The sequence below is a fragment of the Lotus japonicus genome, chromosome 5 (assembly GCF_012489685.1).
Source record: "Lotus japonicus ecotype B-129 chromosome 5, LjGifu_v1.2".
Classification (NCBI taxonomy): domain Eukaryota; kingdom Viridiplantae; phylum Streptophyta; class Magnoliopsida; order Fabales; family Fabaceae; genus Lotus; species Lotus japonicus.
This window is the reverse complement of record NC_080045.1, coordinates 49393083-49416377: the sequence shown is the minus strand read 5'-3', so window position 1 is coordinate 49416377 and position 23295 is coordinate 49393083. Positions and strand designations below refer to the sequence as shown.

Genomic DNA, 23295 nt, shown 5'->3' with positions numbered 1-23295 from the left:
AGCGGATTATAGGATTTTATAGCGGTTAAAGAATAAACCGCTGTAAAATCATTACTTATTAACAGCGGTTAATTTTGCAGCCGCTGTAGACACAAAAACGCGGAGCGGATAATAGGATTTTATAGCGGTTATGTTCTAAACCGCTGTAAATAATTGGTAAATAATTGGGTTCCACTATTTACAGCGTGTTGAGAAACACTACACCATTGGGCTCGAGTGAGCTTTTATTAAATATGTTGGTTTATCTATATAAGTATATTATATTGAATTCGTACCCCACTAACAAAACCCAGTAACTGTAAACCCTATTCTTTACCACACTTCACTCTCTCGACTCTTAACCTCTTCTCCTTCTCTGAAACGCGTCTTACCTCTGCCTCCACCGTCCTTGCCGCCGCCGGAGACGTCCTAGCCGGCGTCGGAGCCGTCCTTCCCGCTCTTGTTTTGTGTTCCTTTGTGCACGGTTCTTGCCATCTTAACCTCTGATCCATCTCTCAAAAGCTTGCTGCACCTTGTGCCTCCACCGTCCTTGCCGCCGCCTCCGTCCCTGCTGCGCCGTTGTCTCTTTGAATTCAGAAACGCAATGGAGTCTCTCTCAGGAATCAAACCCTTTACTCTCTCTCAGGAGTCTCCTGTGGGCAGCTCCTATAGACGTCTTCTATTGCCGCTCCTTCTCTTCCATTCTGTGCGCACACATCTATTCTTCTCTGTGACAGCCATCACACTTGTACGATTTCCTCTCCAAAACTGGTAACCATTGTCTTCTCTCTAATTTTCTATTTGCTTTCCTTCTCTAACCTTTTCTCTAAGGGGGCTATATGGAGTTAGGTGAATTGATGGGTGACTGGGTGTAAAATTGGGTTTATTCTATGATTAAATTATTTAATTTCTTAGATTTACCAGTTCTGTTCTTTTGTTTCTGGTGAATGGTGCATTGCTCTTTTGAGCTATTTGTGACTGATGAAATTTTTGTGACCTTTATTCATCATTGAAAGCATGTTCTTGTAATTTTTTGTAACCTTTTTTGCATCTGATGGATGTCAGGACCTCTGAGAGTATAAATTTTAAAGTTTCATTGTAAAGGAAATCGTTTAGATAATTGTAAGTAGTTTTTTTATGTTGACAGTTTTGTTGTATCAAACAAGCCAACAGATGGGAAGCGTTTTATCTGATCCCTTGGGAAGGTAATCTTTCATACCTAGTCACTACTCACTAGTTGTTTCATTCAGGTACTCCCTTAATACAAGCTTTGGCCCTGATATGTGCTTATCATATAGTAGCAGTTTTATGTATGTATCAAGAAGTGTTTCTTGTTAACTACTTCTCTAACTAAAAACAGTTTTTGAATCATTCAGGTATCAAAGTGAGCACAACTTCAAGATATATTGATTATATTCTGCCCTGAATAATGGAATCATAAATCTTGTGGACGTGGTAGTGTCTATCTTAGTTTAGTTTGTTACTTTTACCACTTTATTTGGATTTTAAATTGTACTAAATAATGAAGGTTGTGGTTCTTGGATATATCAAGATCTGATGCAGTAAAGGCTCAACATATTAAAAGAAGCTATCATACAAGTTTAAGTTCAATGATGCTTTGTTTCAGACACATTCTTATTGTTCAATGTGAATTGTATTTTATGTTCAAGACTTTCCTGCAGGGTCATGCTTGTTGTATTGATGGTTGTTCTTACTATGCAGCTTTTACTCTTGCAAGCTTCTTTGAACGCTACAAGAACTTGGACCTTGCTAGGAATTTTCAATTTCCAACCTTGAGACAGGTTATTTCTTGCTCAAGGATCATGCTTTACACCATTCAAACTAACATGTGTATCTGTTTCAGAATAGTCTTGAGACTAAGATAGAGAAGTCAAGGAAGAAACTGAAGGAGATAAATAATAGAGCTAAGAAGATTTGTGGAGTAAACAAGGTAATTTTCCTTTCTCAACTAATATCAAATTAGAGTTACTTACCATTTGCTTGATGTGTATAATGAGATTGCTTAGTTTTGTATTCTATAAACCTTCTGTGAAACTGATTTTCACGTCCTTTTCTTCTTTTGATCACACTTTGTCCTAGTCTTCAATAGCAACCCTAGGATAAATCCAGCACACCTCTTACAGTTTTTGAATTGATTATGTTAGTTAGTACTTCTTTGGTTGAGATTGGATATTACACATGAGAGATTAAATTCTAGCCTTGCTCTAATAATTGTTTCTACCTTGTTAGAATAAAAGAGATGATAATTAATACTGGTATATCCAGTTTAATATTGGTAAAGAAAATAGTTCATTTGATTGCTTCAATTGCAATTGGCAGCAAAACATGAGTACATTGGAGTGAAAGAGAAAATCATCTCTTCTAGCTTTCTCTAGTACCTGCTTTGATATTTAACCTTTCATACATTTAAAGTTTATTGTACTTTAATTGATTTTTATAGCTGTTTCATTGTAAATTTTATTTAGCATTTTGTAAATTTTTGCCCCCTCATTAAGTTTCCTAGTTTTGTTCCTGCTTGGTCATGAGTAAATACAATTTAGGATTTTTTGAAAACTAATTGGTTTTATGTTAATCTGCTAAGCTTGGTGTACTTGTAGTCATTGGAAATTAACAGGAGATTGAAAACAATAGTAGCCTTAGACTATGTTTACATACGCACAATACTCTTTTTATGATTGGAGCACTAATCCAAGGTACTGCCTGAGCAATCTATGAGACCATAATTGAATAGCTGAATGTTGATTGTCAAGTCTGTGGTTTTGCTACTCTCCTTTTATTATTTGATGCCTTATCTTTCATGCTTTCGTCTAACTTTTTTTGTTAATTGTTGTTCATAATTAGTTTGGTAGATTGGGATAATATGGATCGAAAATGGATGTTTGCGAACCGTGGTGGAACCGCTGTAATATATATTATCAAATACAGCGGTTACCGGCTGAAACCGCTGTAAAAGAAGACTCAAGTACAGCGGTTATTCTAGAGAACAGCTGTTGTAGGTCTGTATTTACAGCGGTTTTATTAAATCAACCGCTGTAAATAATGCATCTTTTACAGCGGTTAGAACCGCTGTTAAGGCTTTTACAGCGGCGAGATCTACAGCGGTTCTGGACCGCTGAAAACCGCTGTAAAAGGCCAAAAAAAACCGCTGTAAAAGCCATTTTTTGGTGTAGTGAAATGAGATAGATTAATGTGTACCTTAAGTTCTCCATGCCTTGGCTTTTATAGAGTTTGAGATTGCGCGGTTCGAGGCGGTCATGAGTGCCTAGTTCATCCTCGAGCTTCGTGCCTTTGCCTCGATTGCTGGTCCATAATTACTTAGTTGGCCGGTCGGGGTAGATCGTCTCTAGTCTTGGTTGGGTAAGGAGACGGCGCGGTTGACCCGGGGGTGATCGGTTGGAGAGTCTCCCAGAACAATAGCCCACTAGCTCTGGCCTATAAGAATTGTGGAACTTGAGCTAATAGAGTTGGAGTTCTAAGTCGGAAGTAATTACTTGGTTGGTCGGTCGGAGTTGATCGTCCTCATTATCGGTCGGGTGAGGAGACGGCGCGATCGACCCGAAGGGTGGCCGGTAGGAGTGTTTCCCATAACATTATTAATAGAAGAATCCAGAAAATTGACATTGCTCTCAGATTTTATTTTTTCTTTTATTTTCTTAACTTTTCAAATTAGATGTTTAGTTGCTTGATAGGATTTTGCTTCCAATCAAGTACATGCTTAGTATATGGATTGAAATAACTTATCCTCCTTTTTTTCCTTTCCAAGCATATTTCAAGATAAAAAAAATCAAGATAAAACATGTTAAAAAAGAAAAAAAAACTTCTAATCGCATGGCACTATTTCATTAAGGCTCTCTTTACGAGTTAGATTTTAAAGAAGAGTAATGATGTGTGGCATGAGATGATGAGTCACGACAATGCACGAGCAGTTGTAATTTTTTCCTACTCGAGCTATTTTATCATTTACTCCCCCCTATGATATCCAGTTAAGTTCACTCTCATTGGCTGAAAATTATCATTGTGCGTGGTGTGTTATAGTGGCTTCATACCATATTGAAGGAGGCTTAACTCAACCCAAAAGCTAGCTCAAGAGTTAAGGTTTGCACAACCATATATAAGCAATTGCTTGGCCACATCTCTAACCAATGTGAGACTCTAACACATATAGCAATACTGTTTGGAGAATAGGGAAGGAAAATATAAAAAGTCATATCCTTATTTGTGAGTTTTAAAAAAGGCGGAAAGGGTTTGAGAAAATTTTAAAAACTCTCCATCTCATCTTTAGATATTTTAATGTAGAGTGTGGTTCCTTTACACCTAAAATATCAGAATATCGAAACCATGAACAAAGAAATGCATGAGATAAGAGTACATTGACTACTTATTATGAGACCCTAATTCTTGACTGGAGAGGACACCAAAGACCTATGCCCTTTCATGATTCATCCCTTGGACAGATAAGGGGCAGATTCCCAAATTGGGGTATTTGTAAAATTTGTAATTTTCAAACAAAGACAAAGGGAGAACTTACCTTCACTCCCACTCTCTATTCCCCTTCCCCTCAAAATCTTTTCATTTCCTCCTTAAAAACTCATCACCAAAGCCTAAAAGACAGATGCGACAGATAATTTAATTCTATAAAATTTTATTATTTATCTTTATCATTATATGAGAGAAAGCGATGCCAACATATCTTGTAAGAATATTCATTTCTAATTATATAAAACATGTACCGAAATATGGAATTTTTTCCCACAACCCAATTATTGGATATATAAATAAGTGACATTTGACCAACCCAAGCTAGTTGGATGAAAAATAACGAATGTGTAATGATAAAGCACATATACTCTTGCTTAAAATTTTATTTGCCTATTTGCTCGGAATATTCATTCTCCTAATAAAAAAATTATAACCAAAGATTTGATGATTTAACAAGTTGTCCACTTAAATTAGCCTCGGATTAATCTGACTTGGTCCTAACAAAAGATGCTTTTATTAGTTTGGTTTTTTTATTTTGTTAATCTATTTTTGCTAGTTGTTCTAGAAATTCAGTTGCAGATTTTCTCACAAAGAACACTTCCACTTATTTTGAGTCAATTTGGGTGGAAGAGGTTGTAGAGACTGCTTTTAAATTAGTTAACTTGAATGTCCTTGTTTCTAGGCCAGTTGGCACCTGATAAAATTCAGGTTTCATTTAATAAAAAAAGCTACACGTGGTTGGCTTGTGTCTAACATTATTATTCCTTTATGTCTCTGCCGTGTTTAAGCAAACAAAACTAAAAAGCACTTCAGTGCGCGCCATAAAAGAAAAGCTCCCATTAGGAACCAAATCTAAAAGGTTAATAATGATAACCACAATCAAAGCCACATTGGAAAAGCCACTTGCATTATTTTTGAAAGCACTTCAGCAAGTGGCTTGTGATCAGAGGAAGATTATAACTATTACAAGGAACAAACACCTTTAAAACATAAAAGTATAGTAGATGATGCCCCTAATAATGAGTAGAATCTTATGTTTTCATCACTCGTCTCATTCTCTTTCTTATTAATAGAATTGTAACATATCAATTAAAAACTACTCTATATAATAAGGTTATAACTATTATATCAATATTTTTCTAATTGATATAACAGAATTCTATTGGTGATGCAAGGAATGAGACATTTAACGAGTGACATAAGATTTTAATCTTTACTAATGTTGTATTCAAATAATTCCTATCTATTTCACATTTTATAGCATGTCTCGCTTATAGTTTCTTCTTCCTCAGAATCGATCAATTCTGAAACTTGGAATCTTCTACTAAATTTGATTATGACTTCATAATCAATTGTATTGTCTCGATAGTGATCAAACGACGTAGTGATCACTCCCTTTGTCATTCTTCATCATCTTGGATCCCTTTCCACTCCCACAAACAAAGTCCAAATTGTAAAGCACAGGAATCATAGCGACACAACACAAGAAAACGAGAACCGGTCCAAAGATCCAAAGCACAAGAGGAAGTGCTGAGTAGAAAAGCCTGTTACCAACAGTGCTCAAAATGGTTCCTTTCTCCAAAAGCTCAATCAAATATTCAGGGGTCACCATGGATGGGACATCTAATGGTGTGCAAATGAGGACACTCACCTGGTTGAAGAACCTGATAGACAGGGTGTGACAGAAAAATGAGAATAAGAATATGGTTAGGAGTGTCACGTATTTGAGAGCCACCATGAACTCGCCGTGAGAGCCGTAGACGGCGTCGTTGAGAGGCTTCTTCACGCTGTAAGTGCTGCTTATGACGGCTCCCAACCCGGCGGAGAGGAGGATGGAGGTGGTGGCCATGAGAGTTGAGCCCATTATCAGATTACGGAGAGTTTGAACTGCTAGGATGTTCTTCTTTTCAATGTCCTGCCAAAAAATGCATATTGTTTTTGTGTCAATCAACCTTTAATATGGCTCATACTTAATAGAAATTAATAATTGGTTTATCTATATATGCACTATATTTCTATAACTAATATTCAATATATGTTCTTTATAATATATTCATTATGTGTTAAATTTAATTTATGGAAAAAAAACTTTTTTAACTTTTCAATCATGTTTTCCTTGGCTCACAAAGTCAACATCCACCAAAAGACTTCCAATATACCATTTAGCGGGATTTTAACTACTACAAATATAGTGGTGGTTGAAATCACGGCTACAAACATAGTATGTAGAAAGTATGTCAATGAGTTTTGTATGTTGGCATATGATTACTCCATTGAGGAGTGTTAACAATGTTCTCTTTGACACTTTTTTTTTTCTAAAATTATCTTTATAATTGGTTAAAATTAATGTAAGTCTCACAAAATTAGGAGTGAGTCCCATATAATTCAGTGAACCCTACATGAATTTTGACCAATCAGAAAAAAATGTTAAAAAGCAAATGTTTAAAAAGAGTAATTAGCATTTGCTTTATTTATAATATGTTTTTTATGTGTTAAATTAATTTATAACAAACTCTTAAGATTTGTGAATTAGATTTTCTTCATCCATAGAAAAAGTCTTTATTATTAGTTTTTTTTGTTACATAGTCTTTATAATTAGTTAATAGTTACAACCACTACCCTTTTTAAATTTTCAGGTGATAGGTCTTAATTATGTATGATATGGTCTACATTATAATCTAACTTTTTAAGAAATTTGATAGATTCACATTCACTTTTTTACATTCAAATTTATCTCATTTATCAATCATATCCTACCCCTTTTCTTCTGTTCTCTTTATCCCTCTCATTTTTCTTACTTAAACACTATTATGGTGGTCCCAAACTGTCACATAGAATTTAAGTAACTCAAACAAAATTTTCTCCAACCACGGTTGCTTATTTTACTTTTGGTTGAGTTTCACTATACCTCATATATTTATATCATTTTAAGGTCATGACACTATTTAAATTAATGAATGAAAGAGAAAATATAATTTTTTAGTCAAACAACAAAAAGTAAGAGAATAAACAACTGTTGCTTAAATATAAGCAACCAAACTGACATGTCATGTTGCTGAAATGATGCTCCAAAATAAGCAACCAAACCGACATGTCATGTTGCTTAAATGATGCTCCAAAATAAGCAATATTACGTAAGTGTTCCAACTCGATTTGGTAACCTCCATTGGAGATACTAAATTATAATGGAGGTGTGAAAATTGATGGTGGCACGTTAATGTTAGTGAAGATGATGAGAATAAAAACAAAACTAAGATAGAGATCCTTTAAGTGATGTCATCAATGTTTTACCCAACATTAATGTGGTATGTGTTAATTATGTGAACACCACCCATCTTTAGTTAGTAAATGTGCATACAAAAGAAAAAAGATTATGAATAAAATATATGTGATCTTAACCAATGTACAACCACATATGCCTCAGAGTAAATTTATTAATCTGGACATAAGACAAAAGAAAAGAATTAATCAATCAACAATATTTCAAAATGGGTGAACCACTTAATTAGCGTTAAGACAAAACCATTGTGGAATGTGGCCAGAAGCATGAATGTTGTCTTTTTTCTTTTGCTAAGATTTTTAATTCATAATCAACACAAGACCACAAAAACAAAAGTGCAATCGTCAACCCACTCTTTTCTATGAAGTTACTGAACTACTTTTTATTTAAAAGTGATGGGCCATATTTTGGAAAAGGCCCTGCATTCTCTCATAAAAGAATTGCAAAACCTAAGCCCGCCAATGTTACTAAGATTCTCTTGAAGATGCATTTTTGTATGTTTGTCTTTTTAAGATTCTAAAGATAAACCTTACAGCACAGACAGGGCCCTGAAATCCCTTTAGATAAAGCAATATCTTTAATAATAGTAAAAAACTATTCACACCCGGACTAAACCACACGCCTAGAACCATAAAAAAATAAATGAGAAATGTGAAATATAATAGGTGATATGTAAGGAAATATAGAATAAGAAATTGAGTGAAAAAAAATAAAAAATAAAACGAATATGAGTGTATCAAAAAATCCAATCTTACCTTTAGCTAGCCATGTTTGATTGTAATTATTGCAAATTCTACCTTTTTTTTTTTTTTTTACTTTCAGACCGGTTGATTTTAAAAGCAATTTTAAGCTGGTATAAAATATTCATAGTCTTTTTCTTACCTTTTTTTTTTTTTGCAAAGGATCAAGAAGTCTTTGTCCCATAAATTATGGTTTATTGCTCATGATCAACCCTATAAATTGTACGGATAAATATTATTAAACTAGTAATAATATAATATTTGGAGCACTTGGAATTTAGAGTTGAAAATATTATCAAATAAATACTTCTCCCTATAAATGTTCAACCAAAAGCCTAGACAAATACTCATATTGAAGTCCAACTTAGTTGTAATTATAAACTAAATTTTTTTAACAAGCGTTTAAATAAGTATAATAAGAAGTATTTAGGAAAAATATATGAGCACTTGATACTTAAATAGTTAATTGAAATAAATATTATATGAAAACATCTCAAATTCAATAAGATATTAACAACTAAAATGTTTTAAAATCAGACTGATCGTTGAACCTGTAATAATTCATATAAATTTAAATATATATAATTTATTAACACTGAATATTTATTTGAATAAATAATTTTTAGTCAAATTTAAAATAAAAATATAGTTTTTTTTGAGTTTTTAAAAATATGATCGGTTTTTGCTAGAATAGCACCCGTTTTGACAAATTTTAACCTGGTTTGAGTGGTTCTAACCTATTATGAATTGTACCAGTTTTTCCCTTCAAATGAACTGATCAATAACCAATTTTTGATTGGATCAGTCAAACCTGCCATCTTGCGTCATTAGATGAAACGCACTAAGGGTGAGTCACAAGTATGGCAAAAACTTGTTGTGCCTGAGGGTTCCTCTATTGATTCAGAAGAAGATATGTCTTTGTATTTGGCGGATAAGGTCTATGATGGTGGAGAAAGGATTCCTGACGCATTCCTATTCTCGGAAATCATTTCACGGGATAATGGTTTGGACGTGTTCAACAGGTCTCTGATGTTTGCCGCCATCGCTCATGTTTCTTGGGAGTCCTGCCACCTAGAATGTGGTGGTTTGCTGGCGGCTACTGGTATAATTGAGGCTTTTTATCTTGAAGATTATTGCACAAGATGTTGGGTTGGTTGGGGTGAACATGGAAATTGAGATTGCAGCTGGCGACTTTGTTTCCGAGAAGGCATGCTCCCTAGAGGGCGGTGGTTTGTTGGGGGAAGCGTTTGTTGTAAATTTCGGTACCTCTTTTATGGATTTGTTTGGGGATTCTCCTTTAATGGTGTGTGATTTGCGTTTGGAAAGAGGTGAGGGCGTGGACTTTCAGGTTTTTATTGTTGGGGAGCTACGATTCTTTGTAAACTCATATCATACTTGTTAGTTTGATCAAATGGACTTGATTTCTTTTGGGGTCATGGTTGTTTATGTAATTTTATAAGATTTTGAGGTAGAGGTAGCTATTGGTTATTACTGTGGGAATGGTGGGGAGAAGGATATTTTCAAGGAAAGTGGTGATAGTTCCACTCTTTTGCAGGTCGTGCATGGAGGTGTTGTTTCATATATCGGTTCGGAACCTAAGCACGCTGATCTTGCATGCTGTTGGTTCTTAGTACATAAAGCTACCGGGTGTGGTTGGAGAGGGTGGTGGTAGGACTGATCGTCGTCGAGTTCCCTCAGAGGTTCATCTCTTCACATGATTTTCTCTCTGTTCAGCCCTCTTTCTCATGGATTGCCTTCTGTTGAGAAGGAGCACAAATCAAATGTTGGTTTTGCAGCTAAGGGTGATGGGTTTCGATTTGCGAAAAAAGAGGACGCCCTAAGAATGTCATACCGAGAGAAAGAAAGAAAAAAGGAACTTGAAGCTATTATTTATGATGGCTCAGAACAGCCAGATTTTTCGGACTGTACGCATCCTAGGGTCGTTTCTATGGCTTTGTTTGATGCTCATCCCACTTGATTATGCTCGTAAGAGAGTTCACCAGATGTAGATGTAAGGAAAAGATGTGGGTCTTATTTGGGATGAGCCTGATGAGGAGATCATTGCGGGATGTGTGAAGCATCTAAAATTATCTTAACCCCAATATGTATATGTATGCTAGCTCTTAAGGTGTTGTTTGTTTTCTGGTTTTTTTAGGGTTTTAGGAGTTGTTGCCTATGGTTTTTGGGGTTTTGGTTTTTTTGTTTTTGTTTTTGATTTTTGTGGCGGAAACTGTTTGTCGATTTGATCTCTTTCACTTAATTAGTTTTATAGTTTTGTAGTTTTATCTTTTGTTGAGAAGACTTGTATTTCGACCCTTTTAGATTTCAAAAAAAAATTATTGTCAAAAAAACGAGATGTGAGGCGAGGGCCTATATGTGAGGCGAGGGCAAGAAAATAGAAGAAATCTCTCATTGAGACCTTATATTATGACACTATACTTGACCCTATATACAAGTTGTACTAACCTTTACTTACAAACTTAAATTTCTAACTTATGCAAAATTGAAAAAAGTTATTTTAATAATATCAACCCAAATATTTGTCAACATATTTATCGTAAAATATTTTACAAGGAGTATGTATATATATATAGTGGTAGACTGGTAGATACACTAATTTTTACACATATACTCATATTACAAACTTCAGAAAATATAATTTTAATTTAATGTATATATAAAAAATGTAATACATATATAGTTTGTCATACATGGCATAAAATAGTTGGATATCAATATAAAACTTCTTTACACTAACCGTATATATTCATTAAACTTCATAACTGTAAGACTGGTAAATCATTAAACTACCATATTTTTATAACTAGCATTTAGTGCATGTTATATGCACTATATTCTTTAGGTACTAAAGTTTTTTTCGAAGGCTACTTTTTTAGGCACTAAAGTTAATTCTTTTAACTTGGTAGATAAAGCTATAACTGTAAGCAAAGATTAATTATTGCATAATGTAGGTATTGGTACAGGGAGATGAATATAAATATGAGCTCTCTGTCATTTCTAAACCAAAATATTCCTAGGGAACTACTTTTACTTTTAATTTAATAAAGATAAACTTTCTCACAGCTCTCTGCAGCAACCTAACTAGTGAACACTGTCTCGTTGGTTGCGGGTTAATTTGATTTTATCCGGTTGGTGTTTTATTTAAGCGGTGTTTGTGTGTCTTTATCTTACTCTTATCTGAAAGAAATATTCTCATAATTTAAATGATAAATATAATTTTGCTATCGAAAAAAATTGTGAAATCTGGATGCATGCGCCTTTAGATCACACAACCAGATGACATCAAAATTAATTTGTGACAAAATCATGTACGACACAAAAGCATGTAGACAATTTTGAATCAGTCACAACCTGCTTTTTTCTCTATCCGATGTTTTTTTTTATCTTATTTTCTTATCACATCTCATAATATATTTCTTTTCGCCATTCTGTGTTTCTATATTTATATTTGGGATATCATCCAAACTTTACCATAAAAGATCATAACAAATCTATAACCTTCCATGATATTCAGGCTTCATGTATACGTACTTGTCTTGTCAATAATATCAGTTATATATGCTTTTTATCTTTTGGCTCCAACCATATGTATGAAGAAAATAAAAACTCTTCACCACGAAGCTAAGAAGTAAGAACAGAAAGTAGTTTAATTTAGAGAAGTGCCTCATTAACTTCTATTTGTTTGTGAAAATTAATACTTGAAATAGTTCAAACAGATATTATATATTCTTATGCACCAAAAAAAGAATTAGCTATAGAAATACATATTAATTATCTCCACTATATTCATGCCTTCACCAAAAATATATAAACAAAATGGGAGGTACTAAGAAAAGGAAACAATAATCAAATTCATTATAACATTTTGATGGAGAGAAGAAGAGACTATATATACCTTCAACATGGCAGGGATCCAGGAGCGTCTTCCATGAGAATTGATTCCAATAATGGTGGAAGAAGGTTGTGTGCGGACCTTATGCCATAGCCAGAAATGGTAACCAGTGATTAACAGAAATCCTGATGGTACCAGCATCACATCCAAATAATATTTCTTCCATTCCATCTTAATCTTCTGCTTCTTTGTCTCTCTCTCTCTCTGAAGAAACTTAAATGGAGTATACTTGTGTTGTTTGTGTGCTAGCTTCAGAGTTTCAGTACTTAATTAGTTTCTCTTTGCAGTGTGATCCTTGTAGATTCTTTCTCCCACAAGAATATATGTTTCGTCTGCTTTCGGACTTAGAAGTTGAGCATTTATATAGAAAATCATGTGAGTGGGATGAGGAGGACATGATCTATAAAGCAAATGAAACTCTTGGAAATGAGTGTTTCACAGTAATTATCTTTACAACAGTGAGAGAATGATGATGTAACTGGTCATACAAAGAAAATAAAGATATAGAATGAATAAAAATAATATTATACAACGGTTTTTTTTATATAATGAAAACGGTTTTTAACGGCCACAAATTGTAAAATAAAAAAAAATTTAGATATGCATTGAGGGATCAGAAAATGGGACAAACTAAAAGGGTCACAGGTGTTGTTGTAGCGTTCGTGAATCGCCCACGGAATTGAATATATATAAAATGTAAATAATTAGTACTCTTAAAATATATAAAATATACGAGTACTTTATTAATAAAATTATTTTCTTAAATAATAATTTGAAGAGGCCAGCCTAATTTGACCATTTAAAAGCGGCACAAAGCTACAAAAGTGAAATTTATGGCTATATTAAGTTTCCCCGGTTAGTTTGTCATTTTTGTTTTTGTGATGATAAAGAATAACTATGATTGACAAAAACAAATTAAAAACAAATATTAATAATTGCAAGTGAGGGTCTGTATAGTGAAACCTCGGGACACGAGTTCCCGCCATCTTTAGCTCCTTCTCGTGGTGTTGCTGTGCCTTTTCCCTGCTACCCTTGGGCCCTCAAACTGACCTCCCCTTGGGTCGACTTGTTCATTCTCAATGGCTGCCATCGCCTATGGCTATGTCAAGGGCTCTACCAAGCTCAAGAAGTTGGGTTGACAAAACTCATCTCTCATGTCATGGTGGTCCGGTATGGATGCCAATGTAACCTCAAATTAAACAAGGTAACAAATAATTCTTTAACCCACACACTTCACATTCTTACTTTGTTTAATATAGAATGAAAATCCACATTTTCGTTTTGAAATATGTTCTTACTTGATTCTGCGCTTTACACGAGTAAGAAAGAAGTTGCAGCCAGACAAGAGGTTCTAATTGTTAGCACAGTAAGCAATAGTCAATGAGTTTTTTCTAAGGGTGGCAATTCGATCCATGAACCCGCTACAAAACTCAATAGATTTTTCGAACAAAAAAAGCCTAGTGGGTTTTTGAATAAAAAAGGAATACAATAGATTTTTGGTAAAAAGAAAAGAACACAACAAGTATTTTGAAATAAAAAAAGCCTAATGGGTGAAAGATCAGAACCCTAACACCTCTATGTATCCCAAAAACAACAAATGGTTGTAACAGACGTGCCTAGTCGACGTGAACAAGTTGGGTGACTAAATACGACCCAACCCTAATATCTAAACACTAAACCTAAACACGTTGACCGACCGACCCACTCGACCTGACCTAGACCCTAAAACATGCCCTAAACTTGGCCCCAAACCGACCGTAAACCCTAAAACCGACCGTAAACCCTAAATTTGATCCTTAACCTTAAACTAAGTCCTAAGCTCGAAACCTATACCCTAAAATTGACCTTAACCCCTAAAATCGACCCAAAATCCTACAATCGACCCCAAATCTTGAAATTAACCCAAACTCTAAAATCAACGCTAAACTCTAAAATCAGACCCAAACCCTGAAATCGGCCTTAAACTCTAAAACCGACCTTAAACTCTAATCGGTAAACCCTTAATCCTAAACACAACTTGTATGAGTCGGACTCATGTTGTGTCGAGCGTGATGGCATTGGGTTCGAAGACACTACCAGAAAACAGTCATTTAGCGACGGACCAAATCGGTCGCTAAATGGGCTAAATCGGTCGCTAAAACCGTTAGCGACCGATTTTGCGACTGATTTTTGCTGGTTGGTATTTCACTCGTCGCTAAATGTTGCGACCGATTTAGCGATCGATTTAGCGACCGATATAGCGACGGACTTGTATCAACCGATGTAGCGACGGAATTTAGCGACTGAATTAGCGACAGAATTTAGCGACTGCATTAGTGACTGCATTAGTGACGGAATTTAGCGACTGCATTAGCGACGGAATTAGCGACGGAATATAGCGACGGAATTAGCGACGGTTTCAGCTATAATATAGCGACGGAATTAGCGACAGATTTAAAAAGTTAGCGATGAGTTCAGTGACGGTAATAAATATAAAATTAACAAAAATAATCAGTTTTGTGACAGATTTTTTTAGTGTTAAAAATATGAATATAACCATAATCATCATTGAATCTTCACAAAACACACAATCTTAACATATCCACCTAAATTCATCACTGAATCATCACAAAAAGTATACCATGAACTACTTAAACTAGTCTAGTAGATTACTATTACATTAAACATAGTCTATTACATTAAATATAGAAACAAAGCTTGACAAAGTTTTCATGGAAAAGCACCAAGATCCTCCTCATTCTCTGACTCATCAGTTTCTAACTCCTCTTGATTTGGGGTTGTCATTGGTGGTTGTTGCATTCTTTCTTCCATCATTTGTTTTACCATTCTTTGAGTCTCCTCCATAATAGTGTTTCTCAATTGATCAAATTCTGATCTTCTTACCCATTCAGATGATGAAGAACATGAGCCATGATATTTTTTATTGATAACAGTGGACTCCAATCCCAACCCATATATTCTACCCTTTTTCATGCCAGCCACATCACGCCACACATCTAGCTCATTTGGCGGAGGAAGATTTTGCTCAGATGCTCTTTGCGTCCTATCTTCCATTTCACGCACATATGCACCCTGTTAGCAAGAATTAATTACAATAAAATCAACCATGAATTCTCTTTTACAATACCTAACCTACATTTACCATAATTTCAAGCACAACCTTGTATGAGAAACAAAGACAAAAACACTAAAAATGTCACAAGAGCCCAACCAATCCATAAATATTTGTCTTATAGACTAGTCCAATGCAATTCATGTATACTAAATTAAAAAAGAGTTTAGCATATCATACATCTACATGCTCTGATTTCTTGTCCACAAATGTACCATCCTTGCGTTGATGTGTAGAGCGAAACAAGTCTAGTGGAGAAGGGTTGAATCCATTTTTCTTCATCTAAAACAAGTACCAAAAAATTAGGACAATATCATTTATATCTAAATTAAGAGAATACACTACAAGAGAAGAATCTTAACCAAATTGTCTCTATGTTGAGATGTTGTGATAGAGCCACCAATGTGAAGGGTCCCTCCAAATCCTTCACGATCAGATGCCCGATTTGCCTTTGCTTTGACACTTTTCTCCTTGAACTTCGGAGTTTCCCAATGCTCACATAGCCCATTCCATACATGATCTCCAAGCCACCTTGGCTTCTTCTTATCTCTATGAGCCTTACTCAAACTATCTTTCATCAGTTTTTGACCTCGAGATTCAAAGTTATTTCTAGCCCATATAGCATCAGGTGGACAAACAGAGTATTTCTTCTACAATAAATACAAGTAAAGTTAGATAAAATTGCATACATAGTGATAGCAGATCAAACTTGATAATTTACATTGAAATATACCATGAACTCTCCAAACATCATAGTTCTCCTATTTTCTGGTATCTTCCTCCATGTTGGCCATGGTTCATTATAATAACTTCGAAAGATATCAGTGATGGCATTAGCAGCAGGATGCGAAGGTAAAAACCTAAAAACACGACATGTAAACAATTAAAGGTATACTAAAAGTACTCAAAATAACTTATACAAAATAATGCATACCCTTCGCCATCAAGGTTGAATGTAGGTTTGCAATCATTTGATTCATTTTCAGATGGTGAGACATTGGTGGAATCTTGTACATTGGTGGAAGGAGTTGATTGAGTTGGTGAGACATTAGTGCAATCTTGTACCACATTAGGAGTTGGTGGGACATTGTTGGAAGGAGTTGATTGAGTTGGTGAGACATATGTAGAAGAAGTTGATTGACTTGGTAGGACATGAGTTGTCATATGTGATGACATTGCAACATGTGTTGAAGCTGAAGTTGGAATACCATTGTGAGTTAGCCCCTTTGAATGCTTTTTAGATGATTTTCCTCTTAGAGTTTTGGTTTTGCCTCGATCTTTGTCAGACATCTGCATTATTTGTAAAGGATAGAGCATTAGTATATTTAAGGAAAAATTATACGAGCTATAATATTACAATTAAAATAAGTACAATTTGTTACCTCACATAAGAAAAACATAATGTCACATTCTAATTATCATCATTTGAAGATGTATATTCATTCTCATTCTCATCCTCATCCTCATTCTCATCCTCATCCTCATCCTCATCCTCATCCTCATCCACTTCCTCATATAAAGCTTCATCATCTCTCAAGTGACCATCTAGCTCTTCATTTGAAACTGGGTCCACATGAGTTGTTGTATCTTGAAATGCAACCTCCAATGCATACCGATCATCAACTGTACCCATTGGTTTGATTTTAGTAACAACCCACCAATCAACCTTTTCTTTTATGTGTTTTGGGTAAGGCATGTAGTACACTTGAATCGCATTTGTTGTAAATATGAAAGGGTCATATTTTGAATACCTTCTAGAACGATGAACCTCCACAATGTCATATTCTTTATTAACCTTCATCCCACGATTGATGACAGAATCAAACCATTCACAGTTAAATAACACTAATTGTTTGATTGGTTCACCTGGGTACTCTAGCCGCAAAATCTCTTTAAGGACACCATAATATTAGTGTTCATCCTCTTCATCATCACCCTCAACACAAACTCCAGAATTGATGGTTTTCTTATTGACAGTCCACTCTTCTGTATGAAACTTAAAACCATTGACAAAGTAAATAGGCCAAGTCTCCACCTTTTTCTTAGGACCCCATGCTAAGTGGTGTAATAACTGATCTACTACCAAGTTATTTCTATCATGAACCTATCATTAAGCATAAACTCATTAGAATTTATATTACACAAACATAGGTTTAACTTGTGCAATATTAACTTAAAAAAACACGACACTTACATACGATCGAAACCAAGTTGGAAACTCAGATGCAGTAAGACCATAAATATCAGCTTGAGAGATATTTGGAAAGGTTGCCACCAAGTGTTGCTCAAAGAATCTAACAATGGTCACTATATTATTTAATGTTTCAATCATTATGACTAAAAGAATGATCAAAATACAAATAAACTTACGTACTTTATATATGGTTTAACTTCGTCACAGTTAAGTAGGATATGCAAATGGGCAGCATGTAATTCCATATCATTTAAATACCGACTCTTACAAGTTCCATGCGATCGGCCGGGATGATTGAAGATAGATAAATTTCGTTCAACTGCATCGACCTGGCCTCCATCATCATTTTGACCAACTCTATTTCTCGTTGATTGAACATGAGACTCAAAGTAGTATGAACAAAAATGAGAAGTCTCTTGGCATAAATATGCCTCACAAATAGACCCTTCTACCCGTGATTTGTTTTTAACCATTCGTTTCAACCTCCCCAAGTACCTAAAGTGACAAAATATCATTAACCAATAATTACTAATAAATTAATGTGTACAATAAACGATGCAAGTAATTACCTCTCAAATGGATACATCCATCGATATTGAATGGGACCTCCTGCTATTGCTTCATAAGGAAGATGGATATGCAAATGCTCCATTGAATTAAAGAAACCAGGTGGAAAGATTCTTTCCAACTTACATGTTGTAATGATAATATTTTCTCTCATCCGCCTCAGATCATTCAATTGCAATGTACTTGAGCACAAATCCTTGAAGAACTTGCTCAACTTAGCTAAAGGTCTCCAAACTTGAAGTCGTAATGCACTAAAAGCAATTGGTAACAAACGCTCCATAAAGATATGACAATGATGACTTTTCATTCCAAGAAACTTCCCATCCTTCATGGTTACACATCTACTCAAATTTGAAGCATATCCATCGGGCATTTTCAACTCACTAACCCATTTACACACCGCCATGTTTTGCTCCTTCGAAAGAATAAATTTTGCTTTAGGCTTTAAAGGTTTTCCACCGAGGTTCTCTACTAATTCCAATTCTCTCCGTCTACAATACTCTTTCAAATCCCTTCTTGCCTTAACATTATCTTTGGTCTTGCCTTTGATGTCCATCACTGTATTAAAGACATTATCAAAAACATTTTTCTCAATATGCATCATATCAAGATTATGCCTTATTAAGTTGTCCTTCCAATATGGTAACTCCCAAAAGATGTTTTGTTTTGTCCAATTATGAAAGACACCATATCCAGGACAAATACAAGGTTGAGTCTTCGTTATTTTTGGCATTTCAGAAACTTCTTCCCACACTTCATCCCCCGATAGCCTTCGTGGAGCTTTGGACGTCACAACTCGATTCTTGAGAAATGCATCCTTATTTTTCCTATATTCATGATTTGTTGGCAAAAATTGACGATGAAAATCAAACCAAGAACATTTACCGCCATGTTTCAGATAGAAAGCCTTTGATTGATTCATGCAATATGGACAAGCTAATTTTCCTGCGGTACTCCAACCCGACAACATACCATTTGCAGGAAAATCATTAACAGTCCACATTAATGCTGCTTTCATGATAAAATTCTGCTTTTTTGAAATGTCATATGTCACCACACCTTCATTCCATAACAATTTTAACTCATCTATCAATGGCTGCAAATACACATCAATTTTCTCTTTTGGATTATCAGGCCCAGGAATAATCAATGTCAAAAACATGTAAGGAGTAGTCATGCAAAGTTCAGGAGGAAGATTATAAGGGGTAACAATTACCGGCCAACAAGAATAAGGTTTAGCTCCATTACCAAATGGCATAAAGCCATCAGAACATAATCCTAATCTCACATTTCTAGGTTCCTTTGCAAAATCAAGATGCTTACCATCAAAGTATTTCCATGCTTTTCCATCTGATGGATGACACATCACTCCTGGTTTTCGTTTATTTTCATAATGCCACCTCATGTGTAGAGCAGAACTCATTGAAGCATACAATCTCTTAAGCCTGGGAATGAGGGGTAAATAGTGCATTCTCTTCACAGGAACTTCTTTGTAATTATCTCTACCAACCTTTTTTCTATGATAACGAGGTCCGCCACAAAACTTGCAATGCTTTAATTTCATATCTTCATCAGTGTAGAACAACATACAACCTTTGTCGCAACAATCTATTTTTTTTGCTGTAAGACCAAGCTTGGACACTATCTTCTTTGCCCTATAATAATCTTCAGGAATAATATTACCTTCAGGATGTGTCTCTTTCATGAGAGCCATATACTCATTGAAAGATCGTTGGGAAATGTTTCCATCTGATTTGATTGTCAATAATCTAACAACAGTAAACAATTCTGTATGATTAGTACAACCTGACCACAATGGCTTTTGGGCTGCATGTAGTAAATCATAAAACTCTTGAGCATCTTTATTTGGAGACTCCTCTATTTGTTGATTAGGATGCATTCTAAATTGTGGATCAAACGCATCGTAAACCATGTTTTCAAATCTATGACCCTCTTGTGCAGTGCCACTAGTACTTGGACAAGTATTAAATGTTGTGCATAAAATTGGATCACTTTCTCCATGACATGTCCAATACCAATAATCTGATATAAATCCCCACCTACAAAGATGAACTTCAACCTCTATGAGATCTAAGTACTTGAAATTTCTACATCTAGTGCAAGGACATCTAATCTCTCCACTAGTCAAGTCTGCTGATTTTTGGCATGCAAGAGCAATAAATTCATTTAGTCCATTCAAAAATGCACTTGTATGCTCCCTTTGGCTAGGTATGGTTCTATTATACATCCAACCGCGAATTTGACGGGTGTCCATATTCTGTCATATAATCAAGCATTGAATATTATATACAACATATTTACACTCCAACTAACAACCATTGATGACATTTGTCCATACAACATTCAATCCATGACAACACAAACAAACTAGCATTACACATCCAATGTTAAGAACTTAAATAACATACCTTAGGCAAAAGATCAAAGTATTTGACTTAAGAGCATCAACAAGTGACCATTTGCGGGAGAAATTTAAAAACCATGTAAAAGAGTTTGCAACTCATTCATACTCTCATCCACCAAAAAACCTGTAAACACAAGCATAGTTTAGAGGAAAGAGAACTTATCCCATCATTGAAGACTATATGCATGGTTCCCTATTTTTCCTTTTAACCAAACTCACTAAGTTAGTGCTTATTAAAATATTTACTTTATGTATTAGAACCAATGAGAATCTGAGATATTACAAACTTACAAAAAAGCAAGAAAATGAAATAATATGAATGTTCAATCCAAGTCCCCAACTAACTGCAAGTTTTATTTGATAAGCAAAGATGATATAACACATTATCACCTTCCCAAAAACCATATTAGTTTTTTTTATAAGCCCCAAAAACCAGATTAGTGAAAAAGAAAGAAAAAGAAAGAAAACTAGGTCGATGGCACACTACAATCAGAACAGAAAGAGAATTGGGGCGATGGCACACTACACCCAAAGCAAGAAAAAGAAAGAAAAACTCTAGAAAATCCATTTGCATATAGTATTATCATAGAATCAGGAGAAGCAAGTTCATTCATATATGTTGTACATCATACATTCACTCTTACACTTGGCTAAAGAAAATTCAAGACAAATACTTGAAGAGAAAAAATGCTTTCATTTCCTCTCTAGCTCTTTATTGTTAGTTTTATGCTGCTATTATGAATTAACTTCAATTTCTATTTTTCTATAGCAGCTATCAGTCCTGGACTTCCTTAGAAGCCATCTTGCACATAAACCAGAACAAGCTACCAAACAATTTAACATGGATGTTCCATGTAAATGTTTGTAGTTTGTAGTTTAATACTAAATATGATCGATTAATATATGAATTATACTTGTCAATTGTGATATATATGTAAAAATAAACATAACTATTGTACCTTTATATCACTTGCCCTCTCTCTATCTTTCCTTCTTATATTACTTGCCGACAACAGATTCTATTTCTTTCCTCCATTCACCTTTGGGAAGTTACTTGGAGTCAATTTCAGCAGTGAATTAATGAATATCCAGCACCTAGACATCCATCCAAAATTGTAAAGTTAAGAAACCAATATTAGCTTCCGGAAAAACTTCCCCATTTTCAGAATAACTTTCACACTTGACTACATCAATTTAAGCAAGTAGCAAACCTTTGTCAATAGTTGAGAAAAAGGAAACAGTGAGAATTTATTGTTATATAATCATACACATCATAATGTTTATGAGAAACTAATTGAAGCATGTACTTGTTGGGTGTGACATCAACATCACGTTCCATCATTTTTCAGGGTCAATGCTTTCTTTAATGAACATATTCAATCTAGAAGCAAACACATCAACCTAACCATAACACCAATTGTGTAACTGCTAGAAAGCCAGCACCCTTACCTTATATGAAAGACAATCCCATGGTCATTATGCCTCTGCTTCCAAAGGGAAGTGTCCATGTACTGCATTAACCCAATAGGAATCAAACCCAATACTGTCAGTTTGAAGCTAAAAAACCAAAAACAAAACAAAAAATAGATTAGTTAATCTAGCAACAAACTGTCTATTTGAAGTTAAATCTAAAAGAAATTATGGTAAAATCCAATAAAACTTATGGCCTTACAAACTTTGGAACACCCATAAAAACGTGACCAAACCATCCTGTAACAACACCAGCAATGGAACAAAACCAGAATTCCTCCTCCACATACCATTCATAAAAAGAGAAAATTGCAGTTTTCAGAAAAAATCAGAGGCTTCCATAGCAATTAAAAGAAAAAACATAGCACAGAAGATGGAAAATTGCAGGAAAAATATCGGTTACAAACCAAACCTTGATAATGGCAGCGGAAGGTGCGGCGCGCCGTGGGATGCAGTCGCGCTGGAGCGGACGGGCTCGGTGAAGAAGAAGCAGAACCCACACGAGCTTGAGTGATGGAAGCGATGGTGAAGACGAAGCAGTAGAAGGAAGGTGTGTTTTGATTGATTGAAGCACGGTGAGGTGAAAACGAAGCAGAGCAGAAGGAAGGTGTGGTTTGATGATGGAAGCACGGTGGAGAGGAACCCTAACGATGGAGGTATGAGCGATGAAGAGGAACCCTAACGATGGAGGTGCGCGCCGTCGAGAAGAGAGTGAGCGAGAGAGAGTAGAGAAGCAGAGGGTATGATTTGGTAGATTGACACTTAGTTTTGATAACATTAGGGTTACATTTTATTAATTAATATATATATTAAACGCAAACAAAACTAAGGAAGTTAAATAGCTCAACTGGCAAGTCAGTAACTATGATTGTTGTGGATCCTGGGTTCGAATCCAAGGTATAACATTTTTTCAAAAGGATACTTTGTGAATTATATTTATTATAATTTTTAGCGACGGAAAATCCGGTCGCTAATTCGACCGTCGCTAAATCAGTCGCTACTAGCGACCGCTAAATTAGCCGTCGCTAAATCAGTCGCTAATAGTGACGGATATATCAGTCGCTAAATAATCAGTTGCTAATACCGTCGCTACTTTATTTATTATTTTTGCTATA

The 23295-nt window shown here is 35.0% G+C and overlaps 3 protein-coding genes and 1 long non-coding RNA gene across 17 annotated transcripts; 1 reads left to right on the top strand and 3 right to left on the bottom strand.

The window, feature by feature from the left end:
* Positions 1-210: 210 nt before the first annotated feature.
* On the top strand, positions 211-6478 carry LOC130716795 (uncharacterized). Of its 14 annotated transcripts, none has more exons than XM_057566800.1 (5): positions 211-727; positions 1127-1184; positions 1702-1781; positions 1844-1930; positions 3226-6478. In XM_057566800.1, exons 1-5 carry the CDS (start codon positions 584-586, stop codon positions 3256-3258), a joined length of 402 nt encoding a protein of 133 aa, XP_057422783.1. In that variant the 5' UTR covers positions 211-583; the 3' UTR covers positions 3259-6478. The 14 variants fall into 14 exon arrangements, 3 of the variants coding, with proteins under 3 accessions (XP_057422783.1, XP_057422785.1, XP_057422784.1); XM_057566802.1 differs by having other exon boundaries at positions 2842-6478; XM_057566801.1 differs by having other exon boundaries at positions 2320-6478.
* On the bottom strand, positions 5278-12776 carry LOC130716794 (uncharacterized). Its single transcript, XM_057566799.1, has 2 exons — positions 12416-12776; positions 5278-6394 (listed from the first exon to the last, which is right to left on the bottom strand). The coding sequence occupies exons 1-2, from the start codon at positions 12581-12583 to the stop codon at positions 5852-5854; spliced, it is 711 nt and encodes a 236-aa protein (XP_057422782.1). The 5' UTR covers positions 12584-12776; the 3' UTR covers positions 5278-5851.
* A 5507-nt stretch (positions 12777-18283) lies between these two features.
* Positions 18284-20533, bottom strand: LOC130719704 (uncharacterized). The gene has a single exon (XM_057570317.1). The coding sequence runs from the start codon at positions 20531-20533 to the stop codon at positions 18284-18286; it is 2250 nt and encodes a 749-aa protein (XP_057426300.1).
* A 1-nt stretch (position 20534) lies between these two features.
* LOC130718922 (uncharacterized) lies at positions 20535-22935 on the bottom strand. The gene is made up of 4 exons (XR_009012885.1): positions 22593-22935; positions 21670-21805; positions 20715-20834; positions 20535-20563 (listed from the first exon to the last, which is right to left on the bottom strand). It is a non-coding gene; the product is annotated as an uncharacterized LOC130718922 (long non-coding RNA).
* Between the last annotated feature and the right edge of the window lie 360 nt (positions 22936-23295).

What these genes read in the sequence shown, in the direction of transcription:
- LOC130719704 (XM_057570317.1), bottom strand. Translation starts at nt 20,533, where the DNA reads ATGTATAATAGAACCATACCTAGCCAAAGGGAGCATACAAGTGCATTT.
- LOC130716795 (XM_057566800.1), top strand. Translation starts at nt 584, where the DNA reads ATGGAGTCTCTCTCAGGAATCAAACCCTTTACTCTCTCTCAGGAGTCT. An exon ending in AATTTCCAACCTTGAGACAG is followed by an intron (nt 1,782 to 1,843) that starts GTTATTTCTTGC and finishes TATCTGTTTCAG; the next exon opens with AATAGTCTTGAGACTAAGAT. An exon ending in AGATTTGTGGAGTAAACAAG is followed by an intron (nt 1,931 to 3,225) that starts GTAATTTTCCTT and finishes TGGCTTTTATAG; the next exon opens with AGTTTGAGATTGCGCGGTTC.
- LOC130716794 (XM_057566799.1), bottom strand. Translation starts at nt 12,583, where the DNA reads ATGGAATGGAAGAAATATTATTTGGATGTGATGCTGGTACCATCAGGA. An exon ending in GGATCCCTGCCATGTTGAAG is followed by an intron (nt 6,395 to 12,415) that starts GTATATATAGTC and finishes ATTTTTTGGCAG; the next exon opens with GACATTGAAAAGAAGAACAT.